Source organism: Rhinolophus sinicus, linkage group LG12 (assembly GCF_036562045.2).
Source record: "Rhinolophus sinicus isolate RSC01 linkage group LG12, ASM3656204v1, whole genome shotgun sequence".
NCBI classification, from domain to species: Eukaryota; Metazoa; Chordata; class Mammalia; order Chiroptera; family Rhinolophidae; genus Rhinolophus; species Rhinolophus sinicus.
The window spans coordinates 1,898,146-1,918,812 of NC_133761.1; the positions used below are offsets into that span (position 1 = coordinate 1,898,146).

Genomic DNA, 20,667 nt, shown 5'->3' on the forward strand with positions numbered 1-20,667 from the left:
TTTTCAATCTTGGGAGGCCCGCTTCCTAGTTCCTAGATGTCTCCTTGCTGTGTCCTCACATGGCAGAAGGAGCCAGAAAGCTCTGGGGTCTCTTTCATAAGGGCACTGATCCCATTCACGAGGCCCCCCCCCCCCCACATGGCCTAATCACCCCAAGGGCCCCAGCTCCTGATACCATCACATTGGGGGGTAAGATTCAACATGAACTTGGGGACCCTCACACCACAGCACACACTAACCCACACGGATGTTGAGGAGCTGTGCCTTTTGGAGATATCACAAAGCCACGGACCTAATTACATTTATGTTGTTAACTTTGTATTTCCTTAGCTCACATGTCCTAGGCTAGAAGCACATTGAGTGATTGGAGGAAACCAGCCTGGGTTTCTGCAGGTGACACACACAACACCTGCAGGCAGGTGGATTCACGCCTCGGTAATTTCAGGTGTAAGACGTACGTAACATTCAAGTGTGACAGCCTCTTAATTGCTTTTGTCGGATGTTTTTAATCATGTTTTATTTTTTTTTAATAAGAACACAACTTGTTTTAAATTAATAAACTTTAAGTTTTAGAATAACTTTAGGTTCCCAGCAAAATTGAGAAGCTACAGAGAGTTCCCATATGCGCCCCCACCCCCAAAGTGCCTACCCCATTGTCAACATGCCCCACCGGAGTGATACATGAGCTACAATCGATGATCTGCACCGACACAGCGTAACCACCCCAAGTCCATGGTCTACATTAGGGTTCACTCTTGGTGGTGGACATTCTGTGGGTTTGGACACATGTATGATGACGTGTACCCACCATTATAATTTCATGCCAGAGGATTTTCACTGCCCTGGAAACCCTCTGGGCTCCAGCTGTTTATCTCTCTCCCCCCAGACCCTCCTGGCAATGACCGATCTCGTTACTGTGTCCGTAGTGTTGCCTCTTCCGGAATGGGTCCCGTTGGAATTATATACTGTGTGGCCTTTTCACGTGGGCTTCTTGCACTCAGTCAGGTGCATTTCAGGTTCCTCCACGTCTGTCGTTTCATGGCCTGACAGCGCATCTTAGTGCTGAATACTATTCCAGTGTGTGGATGGATGCACCACAGTTTATCCACTCACCTCCTGAAGGACATCTTGACGGCTTCAAGTTTTCTCAGTTATGAGTAAAGCTGCTTAAGCGTCCATGTGCAGGTTTTGTGTGACCATACGTTTTCATTCCTTTGGGTAAATACCAAGGAGCACGACTGCTGATCGTATGGTGAGACCACGTTTAGTTTTGTAAGGAACTGCCAAGCTGCTTTGCAAGGTGGCTGCACCATTTGCATTCCCACCAGCAGTGAATGGGGGTCCCTGTGGCTCCACGTCCTCGCCAGCACTTGGTGGTGTCGGTGTTCAGATTTTAGCCGTTCTAACAGGTGTGTCGTGGCTCTTGTTGTAATTTGTATTTCCCTTCACATCATTTCATATGCTATGTACCATCTGTTTATCTTCGGTGAGGTGTCCAAGTTTTTGCCCATTTTTAAATTGAGCTGTTTATTTTCTTACTGTTTGTTTACATTCTGTTTTGGATAACAGTCCTTTATCAGGTGTGTCTTTTTCACATATTTCTCCCCGTGTGTGGCTCGTCCTGTCATTGTCTTGACACATGATTTTAGGTGGGTCAGCAGAGGGATGTCTGACTTGCTTTCAGGAAATAACCTTGTAAACAGATTTGCCTGAATGCTGTTTTCATTCTTATCAAAGGTACTTTGAACTTGCTTGATTCTCTGTTCCGCCTTTTTACAGTCTTGGTCCAGAGGCTGACCTTGTGTATTACCTGGCGTCCTGGCTTCTGTGTCATCTGCCACGGTCACGTGAGAGCAGCAGGTCGCTGGTAATGGAGAGGTCTGTGCTAGTAAATGTTAGAGGTTTAGCAGTGAGTATTAGCAGCTAACAGTGATGATGTTTTAGAAAAATGGTACTAGTTGTAGTGGATTTTTCAAGGGTGGGGGTGCCTGCTTGAAATGGTCGGGGTGCAAAATAAAATAAGCCTCCATTGCCACAGACCAGTCACCGGTAAGCATTTCCCACACATTGGCGGTGCCTGGACCCCGCTGGCGTGCACGTGGGCATACACGCGGCGGGGGGTGAAAGGCGCAGACCTCGTGTATGTCAGAATGCCGCTAACCACCTTCCAGGAGGCACTGATCGCTAAGTGTTGTCATCGGATTATCATCGAATATTGTGACTCGGGTAGAATCTCAGATTTGCCCTGAAGCTTGGGGCGCATGGCGCACAGGACTCTGCAGTCACCTTTTTGATGACATTCCACTTACAGCCTGCTTTTCCACATAGCGAATTGTAGGAAGTCACGTGTTTTGGCATCCGTTACCCTGAAATTAGAAACAGGACAATAGAGGAAGTTGTTGATTGGAACAATTGTCGTTTCACTTGTCTAAGAGCATCTGCAAATCGTAAGCAAATTGTTGTCACTGAGTTGTCACTTGTCAGTCGCTGGGGCAGGCTGCAGAGGGAAGACCCTGCCCTGCGGAAGCCTGTCCTAAAAGTTTCCCTGGTCTTTTGACCAGAAGATACTGGAATAGGTCGCAACTCCAACCTCTGCACTCTTTTCAACACCAGCTCCAGAGAAGACTCTTGGGAATACAACATGGCCTGAGCTTCCGGGAGAAGCCGTCTGATCTTTCTTAAGTTGCTTCAGTGTGTGGTTGTACTTGAGCTCGGGTATTTTAAATCTGGCACTTTAGAAGAAAACATTTTAATGTTTTCAGATATTACGGTTAATGCTCTAGCTTTTATATAACATGATTTCCTTACAGAAAACAATTTGCTATAAGACGATTACTTCCTGGATATCGTTTTATGGGCAGTAAACTTGGTTTTATGGTGTCTGATTGTTCCTCTAAATGTGATGACATGGCCGCCTGCACCCAGGCCCTTGGCTAATGGGAGAGCAGCCCCGCGGCCTCTGCCCCTCCTTCTCCCTTCTCTTCCCAAATGGGAAGGGGACCTAGAACTAGAGAAAGTGGGGGGTGGGCTATAAAGGGAAGGATTTCAAACTCTTTTTCAGAGTCTTTGTGCCCAGGAAAGGTGCAGCCATGGGTTGTCGTGCATCTCTGAACAAATACTGTGGTTTAGTTTAAATTCAGACTGAGAGGGACCCCAAGATCAGTCTCTGACGAGGTGAAGGGTCAAGTTCCAAACTGTGTACCTGTGGGCATGGAACATAGTCCTCCATGAAGCTAGATGAGGGACTGGTCGTACTTGGTGATGGGCAGTAGACTTGGTGTTACATGGATTATAGTCCTGTGTCCCTTCTCAGACAATTAGGAGTTAGGTCATCAAATTAAATTAGAAAGATCAGTAGCCTTAACTGGGTGGGAAGGGACACGTGAGGACTTAACAGGGTATTAGAAATGCTGTCTTAATATACATTTGTGAAAACTGATTGAATGCCATGTTCTCACTGCATGTAAATGATGTCTGAGTAAGTAAACACTTACTAACCTTAATGATGGAAGATACAAGGGAAGAAGAGATCGTCTCATCCACAGTGGCGCCCGAAAAGATAAAATAATTCGGGAGAAGCTTAAGAAATGAGCAAAACCTGTACAAGGACTTTGACGGCCACCGGGAGGGCGCAGGGTGGGGTCCGACACATGGAGAGACGGCCCCCCAGGACAGGGTGACCCCACAGCCCACAGCCCATGGCAGTTCCCGCTCAGCTGATTTATAAAGTCAGTGGAATCTCAGCAAAAAGACCAACAAAGCTTTTCACCCCCCAACCCGGAGCTAGTCAAGCTCTTAACGTTTATATGCTCATAAAGTTCTTACAAATGAACACGCAAGAAGTCGGAAGGGCTGGGAAAGGGAGCAGTGGGAGTTGCTGCTGGACGGAGACGCCAGCACACTGACCGCCTTTTTACTCCCGGCGGTAGGTGTGGGACCTGGGCTGACAGCACTAGCGGAACAACAGGAAATTGGGAAACAGACCCAAGGACAGATGGAAGTTTGATCTATGATGGTGGAGAATCTCAAAGTGCTGGGGATGGACTTATAAAGAAATCACACTGAGAGCGGCTGGCCAAGGGGAAAAGAGGCCAGTGGCTCCTGGCCTCACACCGCACACGAGGGTCTGAAACGTATCCCCTAGAGTTTTGCTGGGACTGAAGGGCCAGCGTGGACATCCTGCAGCCCGTGTGCATGGCCCAACCAGCATCTGTATGGACCGCACTTCTGTTCTCAAACGTCAGAACTGCTGGTCCGTTTCCCCTGGGATATGGACCCAGGACCTAGCGTCCGGCTGTGGCTTTCTAACAGCAATGTCTGCGCTGGCTCTCCTGGCACTGACCCTTAGTGCTCCAGCCCTCCTTTCAGGATGGCCAGTGCCTGGGCCAGGTGACGGTGGCCCTCTCCTCTCTTCTTCCCAGCGCCCATCCTCCTCTACGCTGCTGTGACCTTATTTCTAAGTGTCTGATGCTTAAACTAGGTTTTTTAATGGTTTTGTGGCACCCCTAAAATGTGTATGAAATCCCCAGGGCTTTGCAGGAAAGGAGCGTGTCGTCACAGTGGCTTTGCCAGACGGTGCCTGCTGGCGAGCAGGGGTGTGTGATGTGCTAGGTGCCCGCCTATCTGTCAGGAAACCCCATGTTTGCTAATCAGTTGCCTTATTTAAAAGTACTGTTCGGAAAGTTGCCTCAGCGCTTTCAAACAGCTCAGCTTGCTCTTGGAAATCTGCTACCTTGTGTAGTGTCCCCACCCTAGCTTGCGAGTACTATAGGAATAAGTGGTAAACTTTGAACCCACTCACTGCCGCGTAAAGCCAGCGTGAGCGGAGATGCTAACGTCACCTGTCGTTTCCATCAATATAGATGACAGTGGAGTCCCCGTGTAAAACCTGCCCACTGTGCCACTGCCTTTGCACTGCTTGACGGAGGGAGCCAGCTGTGTTAATGCCTAGACTTCTTGACTAACAGGTAAACCCCACACTCCACTCACGCCATTTCATGACAACTGGGGCAGGCCCGACCCTGGTGTCAGCATTCATTCGTTCATTCATTCATTCACCTTCCTGGGCTCCTGCCGTGTGGCCAGGCTCAGTGGGGGTGTGAGAACAGAAGGTGGCTGGGGGATGGGGTCTCCCACGGAGCTTCCCCCTGGCTGGGCAGGGCTGTGTCATCCGAGGACAGGGGCTGTGAGAGCCTTTGACAAGGGGGAGTCGGTCCAACAGGGAGGGTTCGGCCTTGAGAAGCGTCTTCTGGGACTAAGTGTGGTTGCCGTGAAGGTGGGAGAGGTAACGGACAGGGAGGAGAGATTGAAGAACTTAGTGATGGATAGCAGGCCTCCTGCCCTCAAGGGTGAGTCCTGCTCTCTGCCACCCAGAAACAGCGTCAGCACATGAATGAGCCCTCACACTGAGTCTCCAGCACACCGCAGCCCTGTCGCAGCCCCTGGCAGACGCCTCTCTGAGAGGACCGTGTGTGTGGGAGCTGTGTGTGTCTGGACGCAGCTTCCTGGGCCATCAGCTGACCTGGGAGGACTCTCCGTATGAAGCAGACCCTGCTCACCGGTTAGGTGGCTTTGACCACCTGCTCGGTAGCTGCTCCTCCCCCCCAACCGTGCGGGAGGCAACATGATCGGAGACTTCTGGTCCTCGAGAAGTCCACTGCTCGTCTTCTTCCTCTCCACCTTGTGTTTGACAGCCAATCTTGGAGCATTTTCAGACATTTGATAGGGAACCCCAAACACGGAGGCATCGCTGTCTGTTTTGCAGGGGGTCTGATGGTTTTGTCAACATGTGGCTTCCCTCCCTACGTGTCCAATTCTGTACTCTCCTTGGCTTTTCCAGGAAAGAGAGTGATGTCCTGCTCACGGCTCGGGCTGACGACTCAGACCTGCCACTGGGTGGAACCGAGCCCGAGTCTGAGTGACGCGGGCGGCCATGCTGCTTTGGGGGCCTTCTCAGCGCTTCTCACTCTTTGGAAATAAGCCACCCAAAATGCCACCATGTGGACCCCTTGTCCTCTTATAAACCAGGCCTTGGAGACCACCTCCTCGTTCTCGGGCAGCAAGTGGCTTGAGCTCCCCTGCGCTTTCCTATTCTGCTTTGAGCAAAGACTGAGTTAGTAGAACCAAGTGCTAGTGAAGTTGAGTTTGCAACGTCTGGTCTAGTTGATTCAAAGTGTAATAGTTGAGGGTTTCAGCATTTTTAAAGAAAGCTTCTTTCTCGTTAATAGTAACCTAGAACAGCTTCCCAATTTCGGCACAGTGACCTTTGGGCTGGGTCTTCCTCTGCTGGGTGGCGTCCCGTGCACTTAGGACGCTGAGCACTGTCCCTGGCCTCCACCCACGGGGTGCAGTAACACCCCCACCCGAGAGTGACAACCACAGAGGTCTCCAGACATTGCCCTGTGTCCCGGGGGTACAGAACTGCCCCTGGAGGAGAACCATTGCCTGGCACAACGCGAGCATACTTGCTACAGGATGTTATTGCCTAGTGCTTCGCTGCTGCCGAAACGACAGCTTTATTTCAGACCTGAGCCTCAGATGGATACAGCCGCGGGTCGGGCAGTGGGACAGAACTGCAGCGGCTCATGGTTATAATTAAGTCATTAGAATTCCTTAGAAAACTAATTACTAGCATTCCTGCCAAAAGCCAACTTAGGCTTTTAAAAACCTGTCTGGATATACTTTCTTCCCATAAAAATGATCCATCTTGTCTGGTGGCAAAAGGTATTTCAAATCATTGACCCAGTTTTGGTGTGAGCTTGACAGAAAGGGGGGTGGTGTTACTGTGTCCCAGGATAGGAATCACCTTGAAGGGTGGGGATGGAGCAGAGACGTTAACTCGGGCTGATTACTTAGTATATGTTAGAAATAGTTTCACAGTAACATTTTTTAAAAAGATTGTAGGAGGGTGACTGTTTGGAAACACTGGTTTAAACTGAGATAGTAATTATATGGTAAAGGACACGGGACATTTGAGAGGAACCCCAAGTAAGGGCCGTAGTGGGGACCGGTGGGAACATTGGGGGGATTTTCCAAAGACAGGTAGGGCTGCTTGGACCTGTGATTCCCAAGGAAGTGTCAGTGCAAGAGAGGAACCCCAGGTGGGGAGCAGGGGCCCCGAGCGCAGAGCAGCTCTAGCTTTGCCCCCAGCAGCCAAGCTGGGGTCCTGCCATCACCTGCAGGGCTGCCCACGTGGGCTGAGCGAAGGCCGTCTGGTTCCTTCTGGGGAGAAGGGGCTGAAGAAGGTCAGCTTGGGTTCAGTGACTATTACCTAGAAGTAGTTGCTTTTTAAACCAGTTGAACATTTTTGGTAAAGACCCACCTTAGTGGTCTTAGGACGCAAACACCATTTGCGGTCACCTGTTTTAATGCACTTTAGACTGAACGGGGCCCCGTGTCTGGCAGCCCATCCGGAAGGTCCCTGTCTTGCCAGAAGGTCCCTTGGCACGGGACAGATGGACCTCATTTTCCTCAAACCTGTCCAAGGGGACAATTGTAGTTAGAGCCCAGGCAGCTGACGCTTTATTGTGGTGTATTCGTGCAGGACGGTGGATACGTAGGACTGGGGACAGATTCCCCCCCCAAGCCCGGGCATGTTGTGTGCAGTCTGGGCGTCTGAGCCCCTAGACCCGATATCGGAGCTTGGCACAAGTGCACGTGTCTTTCCAGGGTGGGGCTATAACTTTCGTGAGTATCGGAAGGCTGTGTAACCCAGAGGGCCAAGGACCACCCTCGAGCCAGCCCACGCCACCTCCCCAGTCGGGTGACGAGCGCCCCCACGCTGGCTCCGCCCCCCCGCCCCCAGGCAGCATCTCCTTTGGTTTTTCAGTGTCTCCACGTCCCCCAGCCCCTCCACCTTGGTCCACAACGTGTCATCCACGGCCTCACGCCTTCCCTGCTCCGGGCTCCCACACCCCAGGTCCCCGGTCCCCTGAGCTGGGTGGGGACTGTTCCTGTGAAGATGCAGCTCCGAGCTCTTCCTCTGCCCAGCTGCTTCCTCTGATCCGGCTTCCCCGTGGTCCCCATCTCAGTCCTCCCCCAAGGATGAAATTCCGTGTAAGGAAAGGTGGTTTTCTCCAGAGGTCAGGGCAGTTTTGTTTGTTTCCCCACAGAGTGCCCAGAGGACTGCGTGGTCAGGGCCTGCGGGTGGCAGCCTCAGGCCCCGCTGACTGCAGGGTGGTTTTCCTCTTTTGCAGACCAGCCAGTCGCTCGATGGGGAGCAACGGTGGACCTCCTTTTTGTGTCAGCCTCCCGCCTCTCTGTAGCAAGACAAACAACTTCAGCACCTCTTCAGTCATAATGATGAAACTGGTATTAACTGAATGGCAATTATGGATTTTTAACTCTAATTCACAGTAAACCAGCAAGCCATATGTTTAAAATCCAACCAAAAATCGTTCTGTTTTGCTGCGAGTCGCATGCGACTGTGAAAAGTCGCGAGCCACCTGTTTGTACAAAGAGGAATATAAGTATTACTTGCCGCGGAAAGCAGCGGAAGCAGAGAGAGAAGACGTCTTAATTTATCCTTAAAGATATATGATAGTATTATTTATATAGTTAGAGTAAATATATACACACACATATATTTTTGGTGGTGATGAGAATGGCTCCGCAGAATGCCGACTCGGAATCTATGCAAGTTCAGGAGCTGCCTGTACCCCTGCCGGACCCGCAGAAGCCCGGGAGCTCGGAGCCGGAGCCGCGCGACGAGACTGTCAGCGAGGGCTCCATCGACCGGATCCCCGTGCGCCTGTGGGTCATGCATGGGGCCGTGATGTTTGGCCGTGAGTTCTGTTACGCCATGGAGACGGCCCTGGTCACCCCAATCCTGCTGCAGATCGGTGAGTGCGGCCGCCCCGGCTCTGAGCAAGCCCGGCACGCAGGGTGTGTCCGTCACATGGGCTCAAGTGTCCTCGGGCGCCCTGGGGACGTGCGTCCTGGGCTTTTCTCCCTTCATCCTGCTCCGACTGCTTCTCCTCCTGTCTTAAACTGGGGCAGTGGCGGGGGTGGTCCTTGGGTATTGATGCAGAATCAGGGGTTTGGGTGAGTGCAGTGGACATGGGTCAGTTCCCACTGGGCGGTGCCATCTCCTGAGGTACCCATCGCCCTGCCCCAGCCCTCCTGGATGCGGCCACCAGTGGTGACATCCTGCGCGAGCCAGGGACCCTCCTTGCCTGTGGCTCCAGTCCCTGCTCTGGAAGGTGAGGGTCAACACAGACCAGCCTGTCAGGCAGAGGCCAGCCCTTGGAGCAGTGCCTGGCGGTAGGAAGCCACGAATCCTGCTGGTCTGTTACCTTCTTCCTGTCATGGTCACTGCTGACCCATGTCTGAGTTTACGGTGGCCCTTAGGTGGCCGACTGATGGGCATTTCCAGAGATGCTGGATTCAGTCACACCGAGGGCAGCAGCACAGGTGTCGTGCGAAAGAGCTGCTGCCGTTCCTTCCAGACTGCGGGTGCCTCCGGCCTGGAGCATTTTGTCAGTGTCTCGTTTGTTGTCTAAAGGAGTTTCAAAACCTGTAATTTGCCAACTTCTCGGAGACTTGGGGAAGGGGCCAAGCTATTTAAAAGCTTAGTTTCATTCTAGAGTTTCACAGGGTGCTTGGTAAAATATTTTAAAAACCTGCTTATTTTGTTGGTGGTCAACATGTTTTTCTCCAATCTTAGTCAACTATTCCGTGAGCCCTAACTCAGCCCCCCGTGCGGCTCAGTTAGGTAAGTGTAAGGGTCTGCAACCTGGAGTGTTGTGAGTGGGCAGTGGCCCCGGGCTGTCAGCGCACAGACTGACCGCCCGTTGCCGTGGTAGCCCGTGTGTAGAAATACCGCTTGTACCGCGATTATTTTAATTGCATATTTACTGTACCCGCTGTGCATCTCGTCAGGTAACACTTTAGTCAAGCAGCACGCATAGCGCGCTCAGTGTTGAGGTTGCTGTGTGTAAACATGCTTTTCCCTCTGTAATCCATCCCACGTGTTTTATTTTTCACCTTTAAAAGTTGTCCTGAGGACGATCAGGACCTTTTCTGAGAGTCGGGGAGGTACAGGTCTCCCTCCCGTCCTTTCAGCTCTGCCTTTATCCTGCGGGTTTATTCTCACGTTCATGAGTGCCCACTGTATGCCAGCGCTCCGGGGCCACTGTTACTCCCAAATTTGGTGATGGGTTCCGTGCATTACGGCTTAAAACCCCAGCACTCCCACAGCTCCATGGCGGTTTACACTTCAGGGGTTATGCGTCTCAGTTTCTATACAGCACAGTACATTTCATTGTTTGGTCTTGAGTATTTAATGTATTACTTGCGACTTGCATAGGTTTTCCATAATCTGGGATAACATATATTATGTATTTTACTGTGTAATACATATGCTACAGATTAAAGGTAGCTTTTGAAAGTTATGGGATGTCTGTTCCATGTAAACTTCCAGAAATGACTCAAAATGGGAGCATTGTAATAAATAGGTGTGGCTGTGGTCGCCTCACCTGACGGGGATGAAGGGAATTATTGTTGACCCTAAACATTACACAGGTCATGTTCAGGCTGAGAGCAGGACTCCTGAATGGAGGGTGTTTTTTGTAGGTTCATGGAATGGCACTTAATGAAAATTGTTCTTAGCTGTGCTTTGGTGGAGTCCAGACAATAGCCCAATTTATTTTTCAGGGTTGGTCTTTGCACTCAAAAGGGCAACATAGTGATCAAAATTTTGTCGGATTGAGTTGGAGTTTCTTTAAGAAGCTGTCTGCCGAACCCAGAGGTGCAGTGTCCGCTGTTGGATTTGGTATATTAGTAATTATTGAAGCTGAAACAGTCACATTTCCCACTCTCAATGGACAGTTTGAGCCGCTTGGTACATGTCCACAGGTGTGTCCACAGTCGAGACCAGGTGCATTTTCATCGCCCCAGAAGCCTCCCTAGTGGCCTCTCACATCAGTCTACGCAGCCCCCCCCACCCCCCCAGCAGCCATCACTAATCTGCCCGTCACCGTGGCCTTTCTGGGAGTTTGCATCCGTGGAATCCCCGTATGTGGTCTGGTCCCTGAGCTGGCCTAGCGCTTTGGTGATGGAGCCGCCTGCGCACTGCAGGAGCCAGTCCTTCATCGGGTTTAATGCTGCCTCGTCGTCCTCTGAACGGACACGCCCCTTTGTTTACCCGTCGCTCCGCTGATGGGCCTTGGGAGCTGCTGTAAATAAAGCTGGGAGCAGGTCACCCACAGGTCTTTGTGTGGACAGTTCTGTTTCTCCTGAGCTAGAGGCCTGGCAGTGGGGCTGCTGGCTCATGTGCTGAGTGAGGTTTCCTTTTATAACAAGAGGCTGTTCATTTCCTCCAATAGTTTGTGAGCCCGTGTCTTCACGTCCTCAGCACACTTGCGTTTCCCTAATGAATACAGTGGGCCCTCCATGTCACTGAGGGCCCACTAAGGGACTTGAAAAGCATCCTGGGATTTTGGTACCTGGCGGGGGGTGGGTGGGGGTGAGGGTCCTGGAACCATTCCCCATGGGTACCAAGGGACACCTGTGCTGGTGTTAGCATCTCGTCATGTGCTTTCTGGGCATCAGATATCTTCTCAGGGAAGGTGTGTTTCAGATTTTTTGCTGATATTTTGATTAGGTTGTTTTTCTTACTGTTGCAAGATTTCTTTGTATATTCTTGAGAAAAGTCCTTTATCAGATACATGTTTGCAAGTGTTTTACCCCAGTCTGTGATTTCTCTTTCATTATCTTAGTGGTATGTTAAAATCAAAAGTTTTAAATGTAGGTGAAACCTAGCATGTCATTTTTTTTCTTTTATTCTTTTTTTGTTTTAACTAAGAAAGCTTTGCCTGACCCAGGGTCATAATAATTTTCTCTTAATGTTTTCTTCTACGTGTTTTATAGTTGTAGCTCTCACATTTCGGTCTGTACACATTTTGAATTTTTGTGAACAGTAAGAGTTGAAGGTCCCCCCTCCCTGTGGCATAGAGAAATCCAGTTGTTCCAATGCCACTTGTAAAAAGACCATCCTTTCCCACTGAAAACCATGGCACCTTTGTTGATGATTAACTGACCACCTATATGTGAGTCTGTTTCTAGACTGTTCTAGTTAGTCATCCTGTCCTCAATACCGCGATGGCTTAATTACCGTAGTATTTTTTTTTTTAAGGAGGGCGCAGCTCACAGTGGCCCATGTGGGAATCGAACCGGCAACCTTGGTATTATCAGCACCAAAGTCTAACCAACCGAGCTGACCAGCCACCAAATTACTGTAGTTTTATTTTTCATCTTAAAATTAGGAAATGTAGGGTCTCTGACTTCATTGTACTTTTTAAAACTTGTTTTGGCTATTTTAGGTCCTTCGCATTTTCATAGAAAGCTTATAATTAGTGTATCAATTTCTACCAAAAAAGCCTGCTAGATTTTTACTGCGATTGCATTGCATCTATGGATTAATTTTGAGAGAATTGACATTTCAGTATTGAATCCTCCAGTCGATAAGCATGGTATGTTTTCTCTGTACATTTAGGTCTTTAATTTCTCCTAGGAATATTTTATGGTTTTCAGTATACAGGTCTCACACAGATTTTAAGTTATCTCTAAGTGTTTAATTGTGTTATGCTATTATACTGTTTTAACTTTAATTTCTGATTGTAAATCACTATATACGGAAATATAAAAATATTTGTATCTATTGAGCTAGTAGTCTTGCTAAACTTGCTTGTTATTTCTAGTAGCTTTTTTTGTCTGTAGGATCTTGGTGATACCGGGCATTTGCATCGTCTCTTTATTCCTTTATCAGTCTGGGTAAACGTTTATCAATTTTATCCATCTTTTCCAAGACTCATTTTTTATTTCATTGATTTCTCTATTGTTTGTCCATTTCCTGTTTCATTAATTTATGCTGTTCATGTTTTTCTTCTGCCTACTTGGATTTTAATTTACTCTCTTTCTAGTTTCTTATAGTCCAGCTTAGAACACTGTTTTTTAGATTTCTCATTTCTAATAAATAAAATGGCTGTTACACAGAGGGGTCAGGGCGGAGGATTAGTGGCATCCCGGAGACCATGGGGACCTGCTGTGGCCGCAGCCTCTGAGACGGTCCCCAGTGTTCCCACCACCTGGTTTTCATGGCCTGTGGGATCCCCTCTCCTTGAGAATTTTCTTTGAACCAACAGACTGTCCCCAGTGAGAGGATGTCACTTCATCACTAGGTGACAAAAGCACAGCTTCATCTGGGCCGAAGGCTGTCTTTTGCCCTCTTGGCTGATACACTTTGAATAGTCAAGCTGCCACCTTGGAGAGACCCATGGGGCTAGAAATTGAGGGGGGCCTCAGCCAGCAGCAGTGGGGACCTGAGGCTCTCCGTCTGGGAGTCTGCGAGAGACCGAGTCCTTCGTCCCTCAGGTGGGCGAGCGTGGCAGCAGCCTTCCCTGGCTGAGCCCTGGGAGAGACCCGAGCCAGACCACCTCACACAGCTGGGCCCGCCTGCGCCACCACCATGGGGCACGTGACTTGTCACACGGCAGTCGGTAGTTGTTTCCCGCTTTGTAGTTGAAGTGCCTCTCTTTCCCCATCACCTACGTAGTCATCATGTTAGACGGTGGGGAAATGCTTTAGAAGAAACTGCTCTAACCACCTGACATTGCAATTTGTGTCCTCAAACAATAAGAAGTCTGCCGTTTCTCTTCGGGAAGGTTGATGCCCCAAAGAAACATTTCCCACTGAAAATCAGCTGAAAACGGATGTTATTAGAAAATCAGCTGAAAATCAACTGAAAACTGGGGGAAGTAAGTTCGAACTCTGCCATCACAGACATTAGGAGAAAAGTTTTTAAGCCAGAATCAGCCAAGTCAGAGCGTTGGCACGTGACAGTTGGTCTTGGCCAGTTCACTGACGTGTTAAACTGGCACCACTGATGGTGCGAGTGCTGACTGCTGTGAGTCAGTCTGTCGGCTTCTGTTGTTACCGTGCGGCGACTGGCCCCTGACTGGCCCCCAGCCCCCAGTGTCCCCAGACGCGGTGCAGTGCCCTTGTGGCCAAGTCCATCGCTCGCGGCTGGGCTCCTGGGAGAGGCTCACTTTGTGTCTGCAGAAGGGATGAATCAATGGATGACTTGTTGGTGAAGGGGAGGTTGACACTTCTTAGACGCCCGATACGTCCACATGCTCTTGTCACAGCCCAGAGATCTGATTTCTTCTTGGGTTCCGCATCGGCCCCGGGTGTGGCACGTCCTCGGCTCGGCCCGCTTGTAGGAGGCGCAGTGGCACTGCAGTTGGTCAGGGAAGATGCCTTCAGAAGCCTGTGCTGCTCATCAGCTCCTTGTCCAAGGGTGGACGCCCTCGTGGCTGCGGATGCGTGGGGCCCCCACCTCCTGGAGCCCCCCGAGTGGAGCTGCTGGGGAAGGGGATGCGTGTGTCGCTCTCGGGAAGTGTCTGACAGTGTGTGGGTCTCCGCGTACTTGGTGGTAAGCTATTCTGTTTCCTGACAGTGGAAGCAAGCAGTAGGTTTTGCTGTTACCGTACTTCTGGCTTTGTAGTCCTAAAGCCGTCCGTTTATTTGCGTAGAGGCCTTCCGTCCTCTGTTGGCCACAGTCCTCTGTTGGCTGTGGCTGGTGGGCTGTGTGCTATGCAGAGCCTTCCACAGGGGTCTCTAACTGAGTTCGGCCCCTCCCTCCAGCTGGCATTCTAGCTCAGCTGCGTTGGGGGACCTAGTGATACAGGGCTGGCGTTTGGGGACACAGAGCAGGGAGACGTACCTGCCGGCCCACAGCCGCCCATCAGGGAGGATGGAAGGAGAAAAGGTCACTAGGAGGTGGCTAAGTGTGTGGGGCCCCGGGGGTGATCATCTCGATTCCTATAGCAGCTTTTATTGTGGTCCCAACAACCCAGTTAGGTGGGAGAGCTTGTCGCCTCCCCTGCTGGTTCTCCACCCACAGTGTCTGGTGAGCGCAGTGTCGGTGAACATGGGGGGAGCTCTGCAACCTCCGCGGTAGGTGAAACACTGGCCAGAGTCAGGAGGGAAGGACACGTGGTCTGGGATCGGGGAAGGTGAGGAGTGAGCCATGGAGTTCCCAGCAAAGGGACAGCAGAGCTCCCCACCGGCCGCTGTCTCACGTCTGCTGAGCCTCACCTTCACCGTGGGAGGTGGCCGCCACCCCCTAGGGCTTTCCCCAGCCATGGGCGCACCCAACGCAGCTCACACTGTCGCCAGCACCCCGGACCCGGGCTCTGAGGGCTGACATGGTAATTCTGTGGCATACTGAAGAGTAGTGACCCTTTCTTCATCTGTATTTCCTACTGGGTTAGAATAATTCTTTTCGTAATTGAACGTGTCACTAGGCGCTAAGCGGCTTCTTCTCAGATGGCTGGAAACTGGCGCTGTACTAGCCTGGAGGATTGTAGCAGAAGGCTCTCTGGGGATGGTTTTCCCTTCCTAGCACTGGGCTCAGCCCGTGGCTTCTCTTTGGCAGTGGGTCTCAGCCCCTGAGGGCAGGCGCAGGTCTCCTCTGCTCCCCACAGCGCCCTGGGTACTGTGCCTGCTGTGGACGCCCCACAGCGAGCCCCTGCCTGGTGTAGGGCTGGGGTGCACAGGCTGTCCCCAGGTGGGATGCAGGGGCCGATTGTCCAGCGGTCAGTCCTTCCCTGTGTAGAGAGAGCGCTGGGCTCAGCGTCGCTGCCACCTGGAGCGAGGGGGAGGCTGCACCCAGTGCCATCTGCTCGGTGGGGCCACGGGGCTGGAGGTGCCGAGAAGGAGGGGATGGTAAATGGGCAGAATTGGAGGGGCCCTTAAGGCGTCAGTCTTAGTGAAACGGTGCAGGTACAAAGGACAAATACTGCATGGCTCCACTTGTGTGAGGTCCCCAGAGCAGTCAGATCCATGGACAGAAAGTAGACGGTGGGGGCCAGGGGCTGGGGCGGGGGACTGAGTGTTCCATGGGGCAGTGTCCGTTTGGGAAGGTGACTGAGTTCTGTGGGTGGATGAGGGTGACAGCTGCACCCCGACGGGAATGTGCTTAGTTCACAGAACTGTGCACTTAAACGTGCTCACAACGGTCAGTGGCCCATTAGGTACATTTTACCACAATTTTTAAAATGTAAAAACAATATTTGGGCCCTACATAATATCCAACTAAACACTGCGTTTCCTGCTGCTTAGAGACTAAGGAAACCTGAAGAGTGACACATGGCCCGGGCAGGGAGATGGCAGGCTGCCCGCCCTTGTCCAGTGGGAGAGAATTCAGGACACATGTCGTCCTGCCTGGGGGCCTGCAGTGCCTCCCAAACACAGTCAAAACCAACTGTGGGAAGCGAGCGGCCACCAGAGGGGCAGCCACGACTCAGGGAGGACGTGGTCACGGCCTCCTGAGTTTCGATCAGAGTAACTGGAAAACTTCTGTGCAGGGCTGTTTTGTTTGGCTTGGGAAGTCTGAATTTCCTTGCGTTTCAGATCATTGTATTTTAGAAACAATGAAATGTCAACTGTAGTCATTTTTCCCAAGGAGTTATGTGACTGTATTCTTTCATTGAACCCTGAGCCCTACCTGCATGGCGCCAGGTGCCGTGCCAGGCGCTGGAGCTGAGCTGGAGCAGCCAGGGCCCAGAAGGGGACGCAGACTCGGGGCCAAAGGGTGGGTGTGATGAGGGCGAGCGTGCGACTGCTGGAGCCCTGGGCCCAGGGAGCAAGGGCTCTAGGTCGGAGGCCTGGGGGGCGGCTGTCTGTCGGGGCGTGCCTGTGCGGGGTCTCCTTCTGGCCTGCGGTGAAGGTCGTGGTTTGTGGTCTGGAGAAGGACAGGTAGAGTACCAGGCGTTGTCTCCTCTAGTGAAGGCAAGCATGGGGGTCAGCGGCTAAGGACAGAGGCTACTCAACTGAAAAGGGGGCAGGAAGTGGGGAGGCTGCATTGAGCAGGTGGTGCTGGGCCGAGTAGGTACAAAGAGTAAGTGGGAGTCAGTGCATGAAGCGTGTGGCGTAGAGGAAGGGGTGGTGTGTTAGGGAAGCCGTGACTGGTGCAGCAGGGCAGTGAGAGATCTGGCCCTGGCAGGCGGGGGTCCGATCATGGGAGGTCTATGTGCTACTCCAAGGAGGTGACTCACAGAGAAACGGGAGATGGTCTTCCCTTTTTCAACATTGCACATAGACCACTGGTAGAGCATCAACAGTGTGTTAATAGTAAGCAAGCACTATATCACATCATTACAGTTTCCAAACTTACTAGATCATTACAATTTTCAGAATTATAGTGACAGAGTATGAACCGTGTACACACATGGATTAGAGAAGACAGAAGACTTTGTGTCTGTGGAAACAGCGTAGATTGTGTCCACAACAGAACATGCCCCAGGACGTGAAAACATTCTCTGTTTAAGTCTTATACAGACACAAGTGCATCTAAGTGTAAATAGGATTCATCTCAGGGTCAGGACAGGCCGTTTGCCCGCCTTTTAAAGGAAGCGTGGCTCTGGGCGTATCTTACAGCTTGTAAACTGGTTTGAGACCATCACAGAAAGGAAGTTGAAGAAACCCCAACCTAATGGAAGTGACTTTGTTAGAAATACTTTATCTACAAGTCTGGATGGAGCCGAATCACAAAATGGGAACTGGGGGAAACTCCAACTTGGCGTTTCCCTTTGAGGTGGTCAGGGCTGGACGGGAGGAAAGGCCCAGGGCTACTCGCCGGACGCTTGTCTGTTGGGTGGACCATGGTCGGAGAGATGGAGGCGAAAAGTCCCAGAGCCACCCAGGGTGGCCGGCTCTGCTCAGGCGCCTCTGCTCAGGCGGGCAGTGTGGGGGAGGCAGCATGGAGTCTGGGGAGGGGTTACATTGTTTCGTCAGTTCCAAGCAAGGCCTGTTTTTCTTTGGATTCCTTGTAGACTCCTGCCCCGCCCGTGTCCATTTCTCTGTCACTGTAAATCCTGACGGTGAGCCTGGCTGCCTGTGGGATGAGTGTTCTGGCCCGGGGCCCCCCGGGGCCTGACGAGCAGCACTTCCTGTCCTCTGCCACCCGAGGCAGAGGCAGGGCTGCAGCCCTTCCGTCCTTGCAGGGGAACGAGGGCAGGGCCTTGGCTCCCTCCCCACAGTCGCGACCGTGAATCCATCCTCCTCTTCTTCGTGGTTATCCTGTTAGATGGTGATGTCGGAGCACGACAGCCACAGCCAAATCGGAAGCAGGCCATGTAGACACAGCACACAGGGTTTGAGGTGCTTGTCAGGCCCCCTGTAACTGACACTCAGGATTTAGAACCGGGCCCACAGGCCTCTGCCTCTTAATCGGTTCAGCTAAGTGGAGAAGGGGGAGGCATGTGAGCACAGGAGGCGGCTCTCACTGCTGGTTTCCTGTTCCTGTCAGTTGGGGTTCAGCAGGTTCCTGGGTGTGAGGCCGGGGACACACCCAGCCCTTGCCTCCTCGGTGGCTCTGGTGCATCTCCAGGCCCGAGAGTTTCACCTTCCGTGGGAGGTGGGCATCCTGCATCGGGACACCACAGACAATGACAGCTTCTGTCCTCAGGGAGGGCTGGCCAGCACTGAGAGGAGAGACACACTGAGCCAGCTCCATGGTCACCAGGCAGGATAACCGCTCTCGGCTGCCAGGAGGGGGGCCAGAGCTGGACCTGGTCCAGTGCCACGGGCTGGGATGTGGCCTTCCTGTGTCATCGGGCCTGGGGCATCGGGGACCCTGCCTGCCGGCTGTGCAGGTGGGTGGGGCAGCCTGTCCTGACCACGCTCCATTATTGTGTGACCTTGGGGGGAGTCTCTGGTGCTCGGTCCAGGTGTCAGCACAATCCGCTCTGCTCTTGGACTTGCCCCCACCCCCACCCCACTCCCGGCAGAGACCTCTGGGCCTTTCCCAGCCGAGGCCACGCCTGCCCTGTGTCCACTGCTCCTGTTTGGTCGTGTCCGTGGCACTTCTTTGGCCACCTCGCACGGTTTGTCCCCGACCCCCAGCAAGGCTCCGTGCTAGAACATGGCTTCCATCTGTCCTCTTACTGTTCCACGTGAGCCTAGGGGGGCCTCTTCCAGGCAGCCTTCAGCCTAGAAATGAGGAAGTGAGGGGTGTTCTTCAGGAAAGCAGGAAGGTGTGTCTGCAGAGTGAAGGTGGAGGCTGAGAACACTAGCTCAGACTTTAAGTAGAGGTAGGAATTGCCCCTTTGCCTCCTGAGGTCATGGGTCATGCAGGTCACTCGGAGTGTGGCACACGCTACCCGCCCTCCCCTCCCCCACAGGGGAGCTGCTGGCCACTGAGAGACATCCAGGCGGGAAGTCCCTTGTGCTTGGTGTGGGTCCCACACAGCATTGCAGGTGGACGTCCACAGGAGTCTGTCTCCGAGTCGGCCCCTTGCTGTACCCCGGGCCGCGGGGAGTGGCTGCAGGCGAGGAAGCAGGGGTTCCTCACTTGTGTCTACAGTGGGGTGTGTAGAAGGTGACAGTGTTTGGCTTTGGTGGGCAGGGGGTTGGGAAGTGACTCCTGAGCTCCTGCCAGCATGATTGGGTGTTGGGTTAGGGGACCCCAAAACAGATCTAGATCTGGAGTGACAGATCGGGAAGTCGGTGCTGGATGTGGTGAATTTGAAGAACTGTTGTCCTCCAAGGCCTGGGTGTCAGGAAAACCGTCCACCTTGTGGGTGGCTATTGGCTTCTGGAAGTAACTGAGCTGTGTAGCTGTGAGAGGCAGCAGGGACTTGAAATCGACCTTGAACTGGGTTTAGGCAGGAGCAGCTGCACAGGCCCCATGTTTTCTGCTCCTTAGGAAGCTTCTGGAATCTCAAGCCAAGAGCCATGCAATTGCTTATACATGTTAGATAGTAACCCTGCTGCGTCATCATTAAGATGTTTGCTTCCTGCAGCCTTCATTTCAAAGAGCTGTGAGATGGGTGGCTGTCTCAGTGGTTGGGGTGGGGAGCAGCCGTGCTCCGGAGGGGGCTGCAGGCACCCCAGGAAGGAAAGGCACCCCCAGCTGGGCACCCCAGGAGCAGGAGGCTGCTTTCCAGCTGGCCAGCGGGAAGTGCACCCCACTGGCCTTTTGAGGCTCCCCCTTGTGTAAAGGACCAGGACCCCATGACCAAGTTGTTGGGGAGCCCGCGTGGGGTGCAGGGCTGGCAGTGGCTGAAGAGCACTCGTTTTACCAGAAGACAGACCACCCGAGTCGGCTGGGATTTGCTGCATGAGCCTTCAGTCGGTTTGACGGCGCCGTTTCTAAACGTTGCGTCCACCGGCCATGAGCCATTCTACAGCAGCACAGTAATCCATAAGGGACCTTTTGGGCTCCCTTCGCTGTGGTCCACTCACAGAGAACACGTATGAGTGAACTCAGCTGTTGGGTGACATCTGTGTCACATGGTTTTCCACTCAGCACTGTCGTCGCCGTGTCCCTGCCATCAAGAGGACCTGCCTCCACCAGGCTGAGGTTCTGGGGACCAGGAATGTGTCCTGCTCTGCATCCCTGATGAACGCCAGTTTCCGGGGAGCACAGCCGGGTGTGGGGACACCTGTGTGTCATTCCTCTGCTCCTAGGCCCGCCCAGGCCCCTGGAGAGTTCTGACCCACACACCTGGGTCCTTCGCACTTAAAATGGCCAAGTATTGCCGTTCCAAGTGGAGCCCCAAGAAAGCACCTGAGCTCACCGCCCTTTCTTTTCATCCCTCCTCCCTATTTCCTGTGGCTCTGGGATTCTGGAATGTTCCTTGCAGCGCTGTGGCCCTCCCTGCA

At 52.3% G+C, this 20,667-nt stretch overlaps 1 protein-coding gene across 7 annotated transcripts in view; it reads left to right on the forward strand.

The window, feature by feature from the left end:
• SLC45A4 (solute carrier family 45 member 4) overlaps positions 1-20,667 on the forward strand; it is a 69,399-nt gene that overhangs the window by 30,987 nt on the left and 17,745 nt on the right. For 3 of the 7 annotated variants that reach the window (XM_074317023.1, XM_074317025.1, XM_074317024.1), the window contains exons 2-3: positions 4,863-4,967; positions 8,196-8,840. The exons of 1 other annotated variant lie outside the window; for it this stretch is intronic. In XM_074317023.1, the coding sequence (XP_074173124.1) occupies positions 8,597-8,840 (244 nt within the window). In that variant the 5' untranslated portion in view covers positions 4,863-4,967; positions 8,196-8,596. The remainder of the gene's footprint in view (positions 1-4,862; positions 4,968-8,195; positions 8,841-20,667) is intronic. 3 more of the 7 variants (XM_074317026.1, XM_074317028.1, XM_074317027.1) reach the window with 1 other exon arrangement.